Here is a 13,674-nt window from a genome sequence, read left to right on the forward strand (position 1 = left end):
GGAGTCTGATTGGTATAGCACTAAATAAATAGATTAATTTAGGTAGTATGGTCATCTTTATTATATTTGCTCGCCCAATCCAGGAGCATTTAATATTTTTCCAGTTGGTTAGATCAGACTTAATTTGTGTGGAAAGTGTTTTGTAGTTTTGCTCATAAAGTTTCTGATTTTCCCTTGGCAGATATATTCCTAAATATTTTATACAATCAGTAGTTACTTTAAATGGAATTTCTTTTTGTAACTCTAACTGTTGGGTTTTGTTAGTGATATATAAGAATACTGATGACTTATGTGGGTTTATTTTGTATCCTCAGCCTTGCTAGGTTGAAAGAGGTCTGTCATTTGGCCATCAGGTAATGGTAGAAGTTAGTGGGATATAACATTTAGAAGTTCTACTAGAGTATGAAAAGGTAGTGATCTACATAGTTGTAGGAAGTAGCTGATGAAATCACAGATGCTTTGATGTATTAAAGAAGTACTAGGCACTGATGCTTAGTTGGTGAATATTAGTTAAGAGATTCTAGTTCCATGGATGAAAAATACATTTTTTTTAAATAGAAGTTAATTTAGAGATTATCTACTTCAGTGCCTCTGCATATACAGAATCCCTTCTACAGCATCCACAAAATATTTGAGTTAAAAAAGAAATTCACTTGTTTTCTACTATTTAATTCTGTTCTCTATTTTAAAAGAGTTCTTATCCCTTTGTCCATTAATCAGGGGAAACAGTTGGACCACATGCCTTGACATTCAGTTGAACATCTAAAATTAGGCATGTTACATTCAGTTGCTGAGGGGGCTGTTTCAGTACTTCATGGCATTCATTGGATAGAACTTGCTAGTGCAAGTATTCAGAAACAAGTAAGTGACTTCTGACTATGTACATGTCTTTGTGTGTATGTATCCCCATGCATGTATAATTAAATACTGCAAAATAGCAAATTTTTGTTCACAAATTCTGTTTGCTCTGCAAATCATCTGTGTGCAATGTACAGTTTGACAGGCTATTTCACAAGAATTGTATCTATTGAAATCTTGGGAGGGTATAATATATTCTTTGTAAGTATGTGTAACATTTGTTATTGTTAAACAGTGTTGAGTACACTATGTCTAATGTGGTCGGTTTTCTTTCTCCACAGTTAAAATCTATCAATCTACAATAATGGCATCATGTTTGTTTGACTGTCTTTGTGAGGTAGAACTTGGAAAATATTACCCTCATTTTGCTGCCTTTGGCCTTCAGAAAATAGATGAATTAGCTAAAGTCACAATGAAAGACTACTCCAAATTGGGAATCCACAATATGAATGACCGTAAGCGCCTCTTCCAGCTCATTAAAATCATTCAAATTATGCAGGAAGAAGATAAAATCACTAACACCCAGCAAGATATTCCAACAAGTAACCTCCGTGTCTCTCCTCAAGGGGCCAGATCAGGACCTCGAAGGCAACTGTGCTTTGATGCTTTTGTTGACAAAAAAGACCAAACTGCTGAGGATTTTGCATTTGACACATGTAGTCTCTCAGACTTCTATTCAGCTGAAGACATTTTGCCAGGTGATACTCAGTATAATAAAAAAACAAGAACTCCTGGGGCTGCAGGTGCTGATATGGGTGTGCAAACAGAAACAAACAGTACAACTTTGTTTTCATCAAATAACATTTCTTCACTATTAGGGGATATTGAAGTCCCTACCATACAAAGAGTCACTCACATGTCTGGATATAATTATGGAGTCCCCCATTCTTATGTCAGGTAATCATTCATTTTGATTTATTTTTCTTTGGGTTAGTTAAAGACAAGCACAGTACTTTAAGAATTTAAGAAAGATAATATTCTCTAAGCAAAGTCCAGTATTTTGCAAATTTTAATGTAGTATGGAAATGTAAAAGGTTTGTTATTAATTTCCTGTAAATGATGTAATTTAGAAATGAAGCAACAAATAAGTGTATTGATAAAAATAAAAATCTCTGTGAGAAGAAAGCATTCATAAAATATTGGGATTTTCCAGATCAGTGAAAATGTTATTATGTAGTGACTAGCTAGAAGGTACAAAGTATAAGTTGCATTCAATGGTGTTCTGATAAATGTTTAAAAATTGACTCTCCAAATACAGAGGACATAAAACTTTTTAGTTTAAACTATTGTTAACATTTTGTTCATTGCTTTCTTAAGTCTAACATCCCACAAGACAATTAAAACAATCAAATCCTGATTGTAGCATTTGCTGATTTCCACGATGTAACTACTCACACTGGAAATTTAACAATTAGCTCTGAAGCCTACACAAGCTGGCAGCAGCACACCCTTGACTCTCTTTCTATTAAGCTTTTCTCATTCTTGACTTAGGGCTTTCTCTGTTCAGTGAAGCACAACCCAAATATGATTTTCCACAAAGGGCATGAGATGAACATAAAGAGTTAACTAGGGACTTTGTACAATGGAAGGGTCAGTCAGTAGACTGATACAGAACAGTTTTTCTTAGACTATCATGTTTTAAAGTGCCATATGGTATTAAGGACTTGTAAAAATAAATACCTAATAATATTAATTTAAACTAAATTAGTTCTTTGTATAATCCTGCAACACCTAATCCTGATTGAAGGTACCCAGAGCCTATTCCAGTCTTGGGTGAAAAGCCATTGTTAGTAAGTGCAAAGAATGTAGTTGTTTTTATGAAGTGTATGATTTGAATATGTCCTTTTCACATTTGCTTAAAGTTAAAATTTAAAAATAAAGTCTTTAGGGGTATCACATGAAACAGTAACAATCATTTCCCCCCCTTAGTAATATCATAGAAAATACGTTCTAAAAATCACTTTTTTAGAAATAATATTTTATTTTTTTCCAGTTACATGTAAAACCAATTTTCAATATTCATTTAAGAAAAATTTTAAGTTCCAAATTGTCTCTCTTCCTCTTTCATCTCTTTCCTTCTTAAGACAGTAAACAGTTACATATAGTTTATACATGTTCAGTCATACAATTGATTGCCATATTTGTTATGTTGTAAAAGAAGACAGACCCAAAAGAAAAAAAAAACATAAAAAAATATGGAATGCTTTGATCTACATTCAGACTTCATCAGTACTTTTTCCGGAGATGGATAGCATTTTTCATCATGAGTCCTTTGGATTTATTACAAATCATTGTATTGCTAAGAAGAGCTAAGTTGTTCACAATTCATCTAAGTCTTTCCCGATTTTTCTGAAATCATCCTGGTCATAATTTCTTATAACACAGTAATATTCCATACAAACCATATACCACAACTTGTTAAGCCATTTCCCAATTGGTGGGCATCCCCTCAATGTCTAGTTCTTTGCCACTACAAAAAGAGCTGCTATAACTATTTTTGTACAAATAGGTCCCTTCTCCTTTTTGGGGGATCTCTTTGGGATATAGACTCAGTAGTGATATTGTTGGCCCAAAAAGTTCTAGAGCCCTTTGAGCACAGTTCCAAATGGCTCTCCAGAATAGTTGGAATAGTTCTCAACTCCACTAACAATGCATTTGTGTTCCAGTTTTCCCACATCCCATCCTGTTTTATTTTTTTATTTTTCTGTCATGTTAGCCAATCTGGTGAATGTGAGATATAGTACCTCAGGTTGTTTTAATTTAAATAGAGATTTCTTTTAAAATGAACTTCAGTACAAAAGTAAATTAGTCCATAGTTTTACCCTTGTTTTTCACAAGTTATCCTTTTTTTTTGTTTATGCTTATTATTAAAGGTAGGAGTAATAAATTGGTGGATTGAACTAAATTGCTGATAGAACTAGAAAGTTGTATTTAATTACAATGTAGAACCAATTAATGGAAGAAGATGGGATCAATTAGGAAATTTCCTTAAAAACCTAAAATTGGGGCTATTGATTTAGCAAATAAGTATGGCAATGGAAAAACTTACATGAACTGATGCTGAGTAAAGCAAACCGAACCAGGAAAACATCATATACAACAACAGCAAGATCGTATATGATCAAATATGATACACTTAATTCTTCTCAGTAGTTCAATGATCCAGGGCAGTTCCAATACACTTGGAGTGGAAGATGCCATTTGCATCTAGAGAGAGAATTATGGAGACTGAATGCAAATCAAAGGATACTGTTTTCACCTTTTTTTTTTCCCTCTTCTGGTTTTTTTTTTTTTTTTCTCATGGTTTTTCCCTTTTGTTCTGATTTTTCTCTCCAAACATGACTCATGGAAGTGTGTAAAAATTAAATGGATATGTGTGACCAAAAAAAAAAAATAAATTATGACAAATGCTGTGTAATAGAAAAAGAAAGAAGACAGGAAGAAGCGTGATCTAGTGTGCTACAAAATGAATCAAAAAAGAACATTTAAGGTGACACAAAGGGACATAAAATTGACTTTCTGTTCTCAATTCAACAGGTTTGGACTTTATGTGAAAAAAGAATTAGAAAAGTAGTCAGTAAAAGAGTAAATTCATGGGAATAATTGGATAATGAGGGTGATAAAATATAAATTGAACCTTTTAAAAGTTGGGGTTGCAAAAAGACTTTTCACCAGATTCAAAAGACTAATCAGAATGAATTGTGTTAAACCTGAAGAAAGAATATCCACAATCAAAAGCTTTTCAGAAAGAATTCTATCTCTAATTCCCTAAATTCAGAATCTTTTATCTTAAGTAAGATCTTAATTGCTAAGAGATTTAGAAACTAAATGGTAAAAAAAATTTTCAGTAGAAGTAATTTCTCAGAAATTACACCACAATCATAAGAATGGGTGATAGATAACATTTAAAAACTTAGTTTAAAACAGAAACAAAAGCAGTTTTCACTTTTATGATAATTTCTCAATTTTTGCACTTCTATAAAGTAACAGGTACTGAAATCTTACTGCAGTTTTAAGCTTTAATACTTATTAAAGCTTAAAACTATACTAAGATCTTTAGACACCCTGTACTTAGAGATAGCATTCTTTATCATCATCATAACTGCCAATCCATCATTCTTAAAAGTGTGCAAGATGATAAAATAGAACTGGTTGCTACTAATGGGACCATTTAATAATAATAATGCCAGATTTACCCTTAAGTATACATTTGAGTTAACTTCAACCTTTTCTTTTCTTTTTAATGAAAATCATTTAAAAACTTGTTTCAGAGAGAATATCTCAGAGAAGGATAATGTTTGGACAGAAACTGAGAAAATTAGAGTATGTGTACGGAAACGCCCTCTAGCTTTGAGGGAAGAACGGCGTGGAGAAATTAATATTATTACTGTAGAAGATAAAGAAACTTTACTTGTCTATGAAAAGAAAGAGGCAGTTGACCTTACCCAGTATATTCTACAGGTATGATAATACCTTTTAAATTCTCAACTAATTTACATGTATGTTGTAAAGAATGGTACCTTTGATCTTTTTATTACAGTATCTTAGAATCTTTGAAAGAGACTTGAGAGATCCAACTTCCTATCCAATGGAAGAATAGCCTTCACATCCTCCCTGAAAGATAGGTCTCCTTTTACATACATACATACACACACATATATATTTATTAATGGACATACATATGTCCATTAATAAGTATCACAAATCACAATATCATAAAATAGCAAGTTTTGTTTTGAGACTTTAGTTCTTAGAAAATTCTTTCTTGCTACTTAGAATGTCTAATCTCTCTTCCATATATCACATTTAAAAGTCCTCCTTGTTTCCCACCCCCATAAGACTTTCTTTTTTTTTTTTTTTTTTTCAGGCTAAAAGTAGCAGCCTGTGAGTTTTGGTTCAGGTTCAGTTTGTATCAGACTTTGAAAAAATCAGTCTCTCTATGCCTTTTTTTTTCCCCTGAGGCAATTGGGGTTAAGTGACTTGTCCAGGGTCACAGCTAGGAAATGTTAAGTGGGATCAATTTTGAATTTGGTCCTCCTGACTTCAGGGCTGGTGCTCTATCCATTGCGCCACCTAGCTGCCACCTAAATTCTTTTTTACAAGCAAAATGAAAATAGTAATATAACAAACTAGAGGAATATCTTGTGGGTCATGTCAACAAGCATTTATTAAATACCTACTATGTGTCTGGCATTGTGCTTAGCTCTGGGAATACAAATAAAGGCAAGAAACAATCTCTTGTCCTCAAGGACTTCAGAATCTAATGGGAGAGGTGATATGAAAACAATTCAAAACAAACAAGATCCAGACAGGATAAATTGGGGATACGCAACACAGGGAAGGCACTAGCATTAAGGAGGATTGGTCAAGGCTTTCTGTAGAAGGTAGCATTTTAACTGGAATTTTAAACCAGGAAATCCAGGAGGAAGAAAATGCTAAGCATGGCAGGTAGGCAATAAGAAGCAGAGTCACAGGTGGATTATTTTTTGCAAGGAGCAGCAAAGAGCCTAGTATCACTGGATTGTAGAGTATGTTGGGGATGAGTATACTAAAAGAGGGCTGGAAAAATAGGAGGAGGTCAGGCCGTGAAAGGTTTTAAATGCTAAACCAAGAATTTTTGGATTTGTTCCTGGAGGTAATATGGAGATGTTATAGTTGATTGATGGGGATGACATAATCAGTAAGATGCTTTAGGAAGATCAGTTTGACAACTTAGTGGGGATAGAGTCATAGAGATCAACCAGCAGGCTATTGCAGTAGTCCAGCCCTGAGATGGTAAGAACCTACACCAGGGTGGAGGCACTGTCAGAGGAGAGAAGGAATATTGTAAGAGATGTTATGAAAGCAAAATTAACAGGCCTTCACAACAGATTAGATGTAGGGAATGGGGGATAGTGAAAATGAGGCGCTAATGACATCTAAGCTGGAGCATTGGAAAAATGGTGGTGTCCTCCAGAATAATAGGAAAGATAGAAAATTGGGAGGTGGAGTGATTTAGAGAGGAAAGATATAAATTTAGTTTTGAACACATTGAGTTTAAAATGGCTATGAGATAATCACTTGAATATATCCAGTGGAGGTTTGGAGATGTGAGACTAGAGATCAGGAGAGAATTTAGACCTAATTAAGTAGATCTGAGAATGATAGTTGAAGAGAAAAATAGCTAAATCCATGGTCACTGAGGAGATCATATGAAAGATTTCATGCCCAACACAAATATTTTAAATAAATCACTTGAGATGGAGTGGAGAAAGAAAGCATTTCTTGCCAAAATTATCTTAAAGCTAATCAAAAGGTAAAATCCTCACAGTTTATTGGCACTTGCTTCTAGTTACCCAGAGCCTTTTCAGATAAAGAAGGTGGTGTAGGAGTACTTTTACATTATTGAGCAATACATAACAAAGACACAGGATGTTAATATAATCTTTCACAATTTGCCTTCTCCCCTCCCAACTCCTTATACTTTCACATACTCACCCCTTCCCCACCCTTGGTATTTTTTCCAAGCTCTTCCTTATTGACCTAAGAATCAGTTCTCTGTTATTTGAAAATTGACTACATTTTATTTACATAGTTTTCTTCACACTTAAACTTTTTTTGGTCATACTTTTCTTTACCCATTGGTAAATTGGGTAAAGTTCCATTGGGAACTGAGATTTCTATTCTTTTTTTCTCATCTTAATTATAAAAATTGGACATTTCTATTTTGTCCAAAGAAAGTAATTGGTTTTGTGTGCACAAAATTATTACTTGATATCTGCATGACCAATTATGCTTCAGTTGCACTACTTGTTTTGAAGATGACTGGAACAATTAAACGAATTTTGCCACTTTACTATAACTGTAGGCATAAATACAGCATTACCATCATCTGTAGACTTCTGTAGAAGGCTGAGTGACTTCAGATGATGCCATTCTTTACTTGAAATAATTCTCTCACTTTGCTTTTGTGTTTTTCTTTCTCCCAAGCACTATAACATTATTTCTTCATGTTCACAATTATTGTCAGTATTTATTGAATACCTACAGTTGTCACAGTGTTATACTTTATACCACCGTAGTTTAGAATTCTCAACTGTCAGGGAATACTGAGTTTTCTTTGCTTTTTGTTTCTTGAAAAGGAAAGCAAAAAGGAGAGGCACGGGAAGAATTTTAATTCTGAACAGGTGTTTATTGAATGAACAAAGTATTAAAAATCAATCTTTTTTGTGTTTTATTTTTATCCTCACTTGTTTAAAAAAGTAAATGCAACTATTTAGAGTAAGCCAATTTTCTTAGTGATTGCAAATACTGTTCATTTCAGTCTACATTAGATTGTATGCATGTACTATTTTGCTTATTTTTAAATTTCACTGTGCTCTGACATCATTATCAGATATCAGAGGCTAAAGTACAGTTAAAAGTTTGCCTTAACCTGATTTCTCAATTTTTACATTTCATCAGAGGAAATAATTATGAAAATTTCATTTATGTTTATTCTTTTAATTAGTGATTCCTAATATGTTAGCTTCATAACTTCCTGGTCATTCATATATAAGAAGGCAGAAAAAAGTTCCATGCTCTCAGAAAAAGGAGAGAGTGAGTTATTTCTAAATTTCCATACTTATTATTCAGTTTTTTGCCTTTGATTTTCCTGAGTTTTCAGATTTCCTTTTCATTTTTTGATCTCATGAATAAAGTAATTTATTGATGTTTTTATGATTAGCATTATTTTATTATTTAATTTTATGAAGTTAATTTACATAAAAACAAGTTTCCATAAATAATCAGTTACCATCTTTGCTTTAGGTATCAAGGTATCAATAATTGTTTTAAAATAATAAAAAGTTCACAACTTGCCTTATTTTATCTAGAGTTCTCATCTAACCTTTTTACAAATGTGATACATTTCTTTATAATTGCAAAATACACCTTTTCACTCCAAATTTTCTCTCTGTCTTCATTTAACAAATTTCAGTTCCACTGTAACACTCTTTTAAAGAACTATATATAAAAAAGAGAATAAAATCTTGAGCAAAAATTTATGAGGCAGGGCCTAGCCTTCTGGTGATGAGCCTTTCTGCATTTACTTAGTCTGGTGCTTAGAAAACAGACATTTTCTAGCTAGATGCAAACCTTCCAACCTTTTCAGCTTGACAATTGACCAGTACTTACATTCCTCCAGAATAGCATTTGAAAACACAGGATTTCCATACCAAAGTGAGACCCTGAAGAATGAGCCTTACTCTAGTGTATAATTGGATTTCCACCCCCACCCTCCTGACAATAACAGGTCTCCAAAATTGAAAGGGACCTCAGAAACTATCTCATCCAATCTGTAACTGAGCAGGAATTATTATTACTATTAATTGTCATTATCATAATAATAATCATAATAATGCATTTCTATAGTAAAGATTTACAAAGCACTTTACAGATATGATTTTACTTGATCATCACAATAATCCTGGAAGATAGGTGCTATTATTACAACATCTATTTTACAGTTGTGGAAACTGAAGCAAATAGATTAAAGTGACTTACTCTGAGTAATAAGTTCTGAAATAGTATTTGAACACAGGACTTGCTAAGTTAAGCATTGTGTCTACTGCATCACCTAGCTGTCCCTCTACCACATACTTGACAAATAAGCTTCAGAGTTTTCTTTGAAACCTCAAGTTAGGGGAAACCCACTATCTCCTGATTATCAGAGCATGTTTCTTTATGTTAAACTTTAATTTGCTTCTTTGCTATTTCCTTTCCAAGCCCACCCACATTGCAAATGCAGTGGTGCATTTGTAATTGTTGGCTTTCTGAAGTCTGGAGACTTGTAAGTATCTATCCTTGGAAGCATCAGGGAATATCCTTTTCTTCCAGTGCTCAACGAAAACAAATAAATAAATAATAATGGAATAAAATGCTGCTGTCTGAACAATGTACAGGAAATAAAATTATTCTTTTTTGGAAATTTTTCATGCCCAGTTTGTAATGCTTTTTCTCATCACTTAAGCACCCATATATAATCTATATATCCATTGTACCTTTTAAAATTTGTCTGAAAATTCATCATCTTCCATGAAGTCTTCTTTCTCTGCTCTAATCACTTCTCTGGTCTCAGATCATTTGGAGTTTCTTGACCTTATTTTTGGAGGGGGAATAAAAGGGTTGCTAACATTGTTGGGCACACCCAACAATAACAATTTTTACTACTGGCTTAACTTGTTAATTGACAACATGTTCCAGAGGTTTAGGGTTAAGGTTTAAGGTTAGGTGTTAAAATGTTTAGGGTTTGATGCTTACGTAATATAAACTGGGATCTTCTCCAAGAACCCCAGTTCATCACAGCTTTACTATGGAAATATATAGCCCCAAAGAATTAAGATTCTCTGCCTGGGACCCTCTGGGAAATTTTAGTTACACTGGTGCTCAAACAGTTTTGTCAGGAACAAAAATCAACTTTTTTTTTTTCCTCGTTAAAAATACACAGATTAATTGCTATCGTATATAAGCAATGAAGCTGAAAAAAAGAATATTCACCTTATGGTTTCTAATTACTTATCCTGTCTGGGTTAATTATCATTATTGTAAGCTAAAACGTCATTTTATTGGTTAAGTTGAAGAAAATCCACCATATTTGTTTTCCTATAAAAATAAAATTTATTTTTCAGCATGTTTTTTATTTTGATGAAGTCTTTGGTGAGACATGCACCAATCAAGATGTTTATATGAAGACCACTCACCCACTCATTCAGCATATTTTTAAAGGGTAGGATAGTCCTTTGTTTTTCTTTCCTTTTTACATATAATTTTTCTAAATGAATCCTATTTGTATTTTTCATACTGAATGAAATATAAATTAGGAATTGTCTATCTACTGTATTTTAATTTAATGATTATTTAAATTAAGCTATGTGGGAAAATGTAATATCAATATTTATAAGACTAAGTACCCAGTAATTTGCATTGTTGCTCATGCATGAGCGATCTTGATTCTCTGTACAATAGGAAAATATTGGTTGTTTTAAAGAACATAATTTATCAGACTGCTGAAAATTTAAAGTTTTAACACCTGGTTGCATTTAATCTGATATTTTCATAGTTAGGAGTATGTATCCTTGTGGTAGTTGAAGTTTAAATTTCCATAATCAGATATTGAGTATTCATGATGCACAAATTGAGATTGCTCAATAAATGCAATAATAATGCTTAAAAATTTATTGAAATCACAAATAGACAAAAGTTTTATATATATAGTTTTTCAGTTCTGTATTTCTTATCTTACAGTTCTCAAGAGGCAGGAGAATTTAGGCAGATGAATTAATAAAATGAGTTGGAATTATTTAAATTGTATTATACTTATTAGTATGGAATTAGGCACTGCTATTGTGGTAGGATAGAGAGAACTACTGTAAGTCAGGCTTATTTTGGAGAGCATAAAAAAGATCTCCTTCATAACCATATATAAAAAAGATAAATAAGTTTATATCTTAAAACAATTCTGAATTCTTTGTGGACATTAACCTAAAAAAACTTCTTTGTTCTCCTTTTGACACTATCTTTCCTTCATAACTTGACTTTTGTCTTCCATACACTTTTATTGTTTCTTCCCCTGCGTATTTTCAAATCTTATAACTGTACTTCTGACACCATAGCAAAATTAATATATTAAGTGTCTGTTTACAGAGCATCATACTAGATACTATTGGGGGGATAAAAGACGTGATCCTTATCCTTAAAACATCTAGTCTTAAATACAGTGTAGTGAAAAGAGCACTAGACATACAGTCAGAAGACCAGGGATGTAATGTTTGTTTTGTCACTTATTAGGTGTATAGTTTTAGAAATCTCTTCTCTCAGCTCCAATTTTCCCATCTGTAAAATGGGGATAATAACATACACCCTTACCATCTCAAGGTTGTTGTGAAGAAAATGTTTTGTATAGCGGAAATTGCCATTTTACTTTTTCATATTTTTATAATTGCTTTCTTGAGCCTTCTTCCCTAGCTTCAGGTTGATTTTCATCTTCTTTCCTTTGCTGCAAGTAAGCACTGTGTATAATTTATGCAAGAGCTCATATTACCTATCAACTCTAAATTTCCCTGCTTGACATTTTAAACCTTTTGTAATTTTGCCCGAGCCTAATTATCTAATCTTATTTTCCATTACTTCTGACATGAACAGTAAGACCTATTTCTTTATTATATGTCATGTTTATTCTTATCTCTCAGGCCCTGATTCATGTTCCAATTTTGCCTTTTTTTCCCATCATTTCAAATTCTTCCAATCAAGTCATTCTTTCTCCATGGAATCTTCCCCAGATGTTGTAGTTCATATTAAACTATAATTATTGAAAGGTATTATCATTTTGATTACTTCATTTTAGTTATACTCATTTCTTGTGTTAATCTTATGCCCCCTAAACAGATTAATCTGTTCAGGGCAAAGGCCATATCTTTTTTTAATATCTTTTTCTATATACACAATACCTAACTGGGCCCATGACAGAAGCTCAATAAACGTGTGTTGGTTGGTTGGTTGGTTGAGTCAAATTCTTGTTCCTCTCTTCTGTTATCCTTTTAAAAGTATCTGTTCTGTAAGTAAATCTGGTTTATGAACTCATACGCCTAGCTCATTTTTTGTTATTTATATGCAAGTTAGTAGTCTAATTATATACATAAGTGAGTCAAATTCATATACTTATTACTGATTCTTTTCACAGAGGAAATGCCACTTGCTTTGCATATGGACAGACAGGGGCTGGAAAGACTTATACCATGATAGGAACTCATCAAAACCCAGGACTCTATGCTCTTGCTGCTGACGACATCTTTAAGCAAATAGACCAAGCCCAGCCAAAGAGAGACCTCTCTGTGTGGATTAGTTTTTATGAGATCTACTGTGGACAACTTTATGATCTTCTAAATGGAAGGAAAAGGTACCTAATACAGCTATGAAACATTAAACTTAAATTAAAGTTTGTTATTACTACTTTGGGTAAGAATTCCAGTCATATTTTGGGGGGGGGGAAATGTGGCATTGTTGGGGCAGCTGGGTAGCGCAATGGAGAGAGCATCAGTCCTGAAGTCAGGAGGACCTGAATTCAAATTTGACCTCAGACACTTAACACTTCCTAGCTGTGTGACCCTGGACAAGTCACTTAACCCCAACCACCTTGAGGGAGGGGGAAGGAAGTGTCATTGTGTAGGGGTGCTGTTCTTTGGTGGAAATATCAATATTCTAAGTTTCCTTTTGCCTTGGAAACAATGGGCACTCAATATATGTATGTTGAATGGAATGGAGTAATGAAACGTTGAGTTTAAAAACAAAAGACTTGAGTTTAAGATCCTGACTGTGCCACTGACCAACTTGTGACCTTAGTTAAGTCACTTATGCTTTTAGGCCTTTGTTCCTTCATCTATAAAATGTAGGATCAAAGTAGAACTAGAAGATATCTAAAAAAGGTTTCTGCTCCAGGAGTTAAAGTAAATAATTTAAAAAAAAATTATTCATTTTGAACTTAAATACAAAAAAGACAAAAAAAATCTTTCCATTTACATAGCACAATACAAAGAAATGGATTTCACACCATTTCTCATTGCTTACTTAAAAAAAAAAAACCTAATAAATGTTACACATCATTTTCAAAACAACTCTTTTTCTGTGCTTCCTTCTGAGTTTTCTTTTGTTCTCTAATTTGTACTTTTTTCCCTCCATCTCTCCATTCCACAGTAGAGTAGGCCACCATTAAACACAGATATATACATATGTGTGTGTGTGTGTATGAAACTATACTGTACATACTTCAGTTTATGAGTTCTCTCTCTGGAACTGGATCGT

At 33.1% G+C, this 13,674-nt stretch overlaps 1 protein-coding gene across 1 annotated transcript in view; it reads left to right on the plus strand.

The window, feature by feature from the left end:
- Positions 1–1,145: 1,145 nt before the first annotated feature.
- The window catches only part of KIF24 (kinesin family member 24), a 53,304-nt gene continuing 40,775 nt past the window's right edge, over positions 1,146–13,674 (plus strand). Inside the window, exons 1-4 of the mRNA XM_051965854.1 lie at positions 1,146–1,755; positions 5,130–5,319; positions 10,506–10,603; positions 12,557–12,772. Of these exons, the coding sequence (XP_051821814.1) occupies positions 1,163–1,755; positions 5,130–5,319; positions 10,506–10,603; positions 12,557–12,772 (1,097 nt within the window). The 5' untranslated portion in view covers positions 1,146–1,162. The remainder of the gene's footprint in view (positions 1,756–5,129; positions 5,320–10,505; positions 10,604–12,556; positions 12,773–13,674) is intronic.

The sequence above is a fragment of the Antechinus flavipes genome, chromosome 1, assembly GCF_016432865.1.
Source record: "Antechinus flavipes isolate AdamAnt ecotype Samford, QLD, Australia chromosome 1, AdamAnt_v2, whole genome shotgun sequence".
NCBI classification, from domain to species: Eukaryota; Metazoa; Chordata; class Mammalia; order Dasyuromorphia; family Dasyuridae; genus Antechinus; species Antechinus flavipes.